The sequence below is a fragment of the Dichomitus squalens genome (genome assembly GCF_000275845.1).
Source record: "Dichomitus squalens LYAD-421 SS1 unplaced genomic scaffold DICSQscaffold_91, whole genome shotgun sequence".
Classification (NCBI taxonomy): Eukaryota; Fungi; Basidiomycota; class Agaricomycetes; order Polyporales; family Polyporaceae; genus Dichomitus; species Dichomitus squalens.
In genome coordinates this window covers 38,982-42,776 of record NW_006766973.1, presented here as the reverse complement: position 1 = coordinate 42,776, position 3,795 = coordinate 38,982, and the positions used below count along the sequence as shown (strand labels likewise).

At 55.2% G+C, this 3,795-nt stretch overlaps 2 protein-coding genes across 2 annotated transcripts; one reads left to right on the top strand and one right to left on the bottom strand.

Annotated features, from left to right (window-relative positions):
- Positions 1-244: 244 nt before the first annotated feature.
- On the bottom strand, positions 245-942 carry DICSQDRAFT_72270 (uncharacterized protein; the record flags this gene model as incomplete). The annotated part of the gene is made up of 2 exons (XM_007371165.1): positions 245-838; positions 898-942. Coding segments are annotated over 2 exons (639 nt in total), but the record flags the coding sequence as incomplete, so codon positions are not given.
- Positions 943-2,331: 1,389 nt separating this feature from the next.
- Positions 2,332-2,948, top strand: DICSQDRAFT_158058 (uncharacterized protein). The gene has a single exon (XM_007371164.1). It carries the CDS (start codon positions 2,419-2,421, stop codon positions 2,830-2,832), a length of 414 nt encoding a protein of 137 aa, XP_007371226.1. The 5' UTR covers positions 2,332-2,418; the 3' UTR covers positions 2,833-2,948.
- The last annotated feature ends 847 nt before the right edge of the window (positions 2,949-3,795 follow it).

Genomic DNA, 3,795 nt, shown 5'->3' with positions numbered 1-3,795 from the left:
CGACGTCGAGTTCGGAGGCGGATGATTGGACGGCCGTCCGCTCTCGACCACGCCATGTAGGTACTGTCACCGTATTCCAGTCCTGACGCACAGCCCAAAGACTGAGGTCTCTGAGCCACGAACGAATGAAGACTGGTAGCCACTCGAGGTCAATGAGTGCGTCGCAACAATTGTACAGTGCCTTGAACAATTTCCTAAGCGATGTGACGAGGAAATGGATACGATGCACAGCACGGAATATAGCGTACGTTGGAGGCGAGAGGTAGCAGCAGTCCCGCCAGAACACGGGCATGACAGTCGTGACCACCACAAACGACAACAGCAGGCTGATGAGCGTACTGGCGACGGAAGCGACCGTGGGGTGTAGGTGCCAGAGAAGGACGAGTATACCAGCCAGGAAGAGTGCGAGGGAGACCTGGAGCAGGACCGGAAGAATTGCAATAATCTCCGCAACGCGCCATTTCTCCAAGTGATTGAGTCGGTATTGCCGCAGCCGCGCGATCTCCACCGAGGTCCCCGAGATCCCGGCCTCGTACTCGTGCAGCCATTGCTTCACCAAGATGCCGATCGAAGCGGACGCGAGACTGCAGATGAGCGCGGAGAACCACAGGCTGTTCAGCCACACAGCCCACGCCTCAACCGGGGCCGTCGGGATGGGGGCAAAGGGGGTGACAGGATGGGTAGAGTTGACGAGTGCGCCAGGAGGGTTGACGGAGAAGCTGTTGAGCTGGAGGGAGATCTGCTGCAATACGGCAAGAGTGGGATCCGGGGAGCTGGGTTGGAGGAGGATGTACGATTGGACATTGAACGCGGTGAGGATGGCCGAGAATAGACCCGCCTGGTGCGCCGAAAAGTATGTAGTGAATCACGAGAGATCGTATGCGATATGTAACGTACGTAGACGAGAAGGGTGTCGATCTCTTCCTTCCACCGCTTCACCATCTCGTCGCTGTATTGTTTGACGACCTCGGCCGTTTTCTCGAGCGCGCTATGTTTGTCGGCTTGCGTATAGGTCTCGTTGAACTCCTTCCTCAGATCCTGTGTTAACGTAAGCCTGACCGTGCCTACATAGCCGATAATCCTTTGACTCACCATCATAGAAGGTAATTTCCACGGCAAAGACGAGTTACCCGTGCCGCCGCCATTCTGGGCGTTCTGTAAAGCGGCGAACTAGTCAATGCGGTGCCCGCTGATCACAATTGGACTGTACGTACTGCCTGCAGTATGTGCCCTTGCGGTTGAGCAGCGGATGTATCGTCAGGTGCTATGGACCCATGGAGGTCTTGACCCTGTCCGGCAGCGGGCTGCGAGGGCGGTCCGGTGTGTTGCAACTCGCTATCGTCCGAGGTCGATGACATTCTATAGGGCTTACCGTGCTCAGTGGGTCGCTGTCCTGAGGGTTCGAGATTTCTATAATGTACTGACCTGCTGTAATTGCCGAAGCGGAAGTGAGAGAGAGCACTTAGAGGTATAGGGGCGCGGGTGGGTAGGGAAAAGTTGTATAGCAACCGGTGGCCGTCCACTTCGCAGAGATGCTCGTAGAAGGGCGGCGCAAGAGCTCCACCTGAACTCATCTTCCAAGGAATATCCGCCGTGGCGCAAATTGGAATGAGAAAGGGAATGCAAGCAACCCTTCTGACGCACTGTAGTCATGCAGCATCGCACTCAAATGAGCGCACGTCACGTAGTTCCGATGCATTGAACCAATCGCTGTCTAATGACTTTGCACCATTTCCATCCTGGTACTCGCCGCTATGCGCTTGAGTATATATCGTGCTACAACTGGCTGAAAAGTAATGTGGCGGCTCAGAGGATCCGCCGCAACGTCAAGCCGTGTTCCTGCCTCTCATCGGAGGTGCCTTCTTCCCCGGCGAGCTCGGGACCCTTAAACAGCTGATCCTCTTCGATTGGTCGTCAGAACCTCACAATATCATGTTCGCATCATCTGTATTTCGTCGGCTCGCGTGTAAGTGACAGACCATAACCGTTATCCGCTCCTTTGCGCATCCTTCTCCTTCTACCTCATGTACGACGGAGCGGGACAATTCTGAGAACGCTCATGAATCAGTACGCGATCGACAGCTGCTACGACACCGAGAATCATATTCTCTCCATGCCGAGCCACCCAAGGAGCCTGACGTTCCCTGGGCTATGCATGTGGCGCCGATTCTCCGCGCACTCGAGCACCGAGGCGAGGGGCGTGCGTCTCACTGGCTCAGTTGAGGAAGTCTCTCTCTTCCTACGTTACGGCTGCATCCACCGTCCCTTCGCTTCAATCCGAGAAGGCTGGCGAACTCGCAATGGGAGCGTCTCGCCCTGGAGTATATTGCTGTTACGGTCGCGCTAGAGGGTGGTAGCGTCTGCGATTGCGGTCGCTGGGACAGGGGTGCGTTCGGGATCAGACGGCATACCTATTGAATGCTCTCCTTTGTCCGGAAGGAACAGCGGGAAGAGCCAGTGATTGAGCAAGGCGAGGTCGAGAGGTCGATGGGACGGGGTCGAATGGTATGTATAAGGGCTCGCGCAGTCAACCTGGGAGTATTGATCAGCGTCCGCCACCCCCATCCCGTCGCTCTCGCCGCGCATCCGTCTTTTTGCCCTTCGCCTGGTCCAAGTCCACGCTCCCGTTCTCAGCAATCACGCGCTCTTTCTCCTCCCCCTCCTTCTCTTTCGTGCACGACTCGGACCATCTTTGTGACGCCCCGCCGGAAGTTGTTCGTGAGCGCGGCAAGCAGGAAGCATGTGCCGCATATCCCGGCTGGGTACACCTGTCGTCATCCATTCAAGATCAAGGTGTTGGGAAGTCTGATGGCGTCCATGGCGACCTGGTAGGCCTCGTCGCCGAACTCTAAAAGGGCGGCGAAGCGCGGGATGTAGTGTGAAGGATCGACGAAGGGAAGGCGAACGTCTAGACAAGTTGCAGATGCATGCGACCAAGTTCGAATACGTTCACCTATGGCACGGAGCGTCGGGAGGGGAGTACAGCGCAGAAGGGAATCGAGATGCACCTGGAGTAGATCCGAGCAGGGAGGCAGCATGCATTTTCTCGAGTGGGGTAAGATGACATGGCCTGTTTTGTGTATGCGGAAGGTATATCTTTTGCATGTCGTGGGTCCGTGATAGAACGCGTCCGGGTCCATTTGCTGCGAGTGGGGCAGTACGCAACTGAGATGAAAGGCAGAGTAGATGTCGATGAGGAGAGACTCGCGAGAACGTCCGGACAGAGCCGATGACGGCGGCTCGTCACAGTCACTTGGCAGGTCCGGTCACAGGGACGCGTTGACGACTGGCAGCAAATATTCTCTTGCACCGCGTGAAGCGCCAGATTACGGAGGTTGGGGAACACGGAGAGGATGAGCACATTACCGCCACATTCCCAGCTTGTTCCCACCACATTCCGCAGGTTTAGAGGATGTCGTGGTATTAACTGCCTTCCGCTCAAATTCCGACCATGTTCCCCACATATTACTTAGACATTCCGTACCCTGTGTAACATGGGATCAAATAGGATATACGACTTTGTAGCTTATTATTCATATCCATTCTTGGTGCCCGGCTTGGCACCTAGTATTCCTCCCGATATTGGCAGCCAGAACGAATTAGATCGAAATGAATATATTCAAACGGCAACTCTTCTACGCTACGTCCAGACTTCTCTATATATCATACAGACCGGCCCAATCAACCCTAACCCAATCAACTCGTACCCATAGCCGCCAGCGCAGTGACACCTACTTACAATTGGACATGACACAGCTGAGATGGCACGCGCAATACTGAAGATATGTGCATATA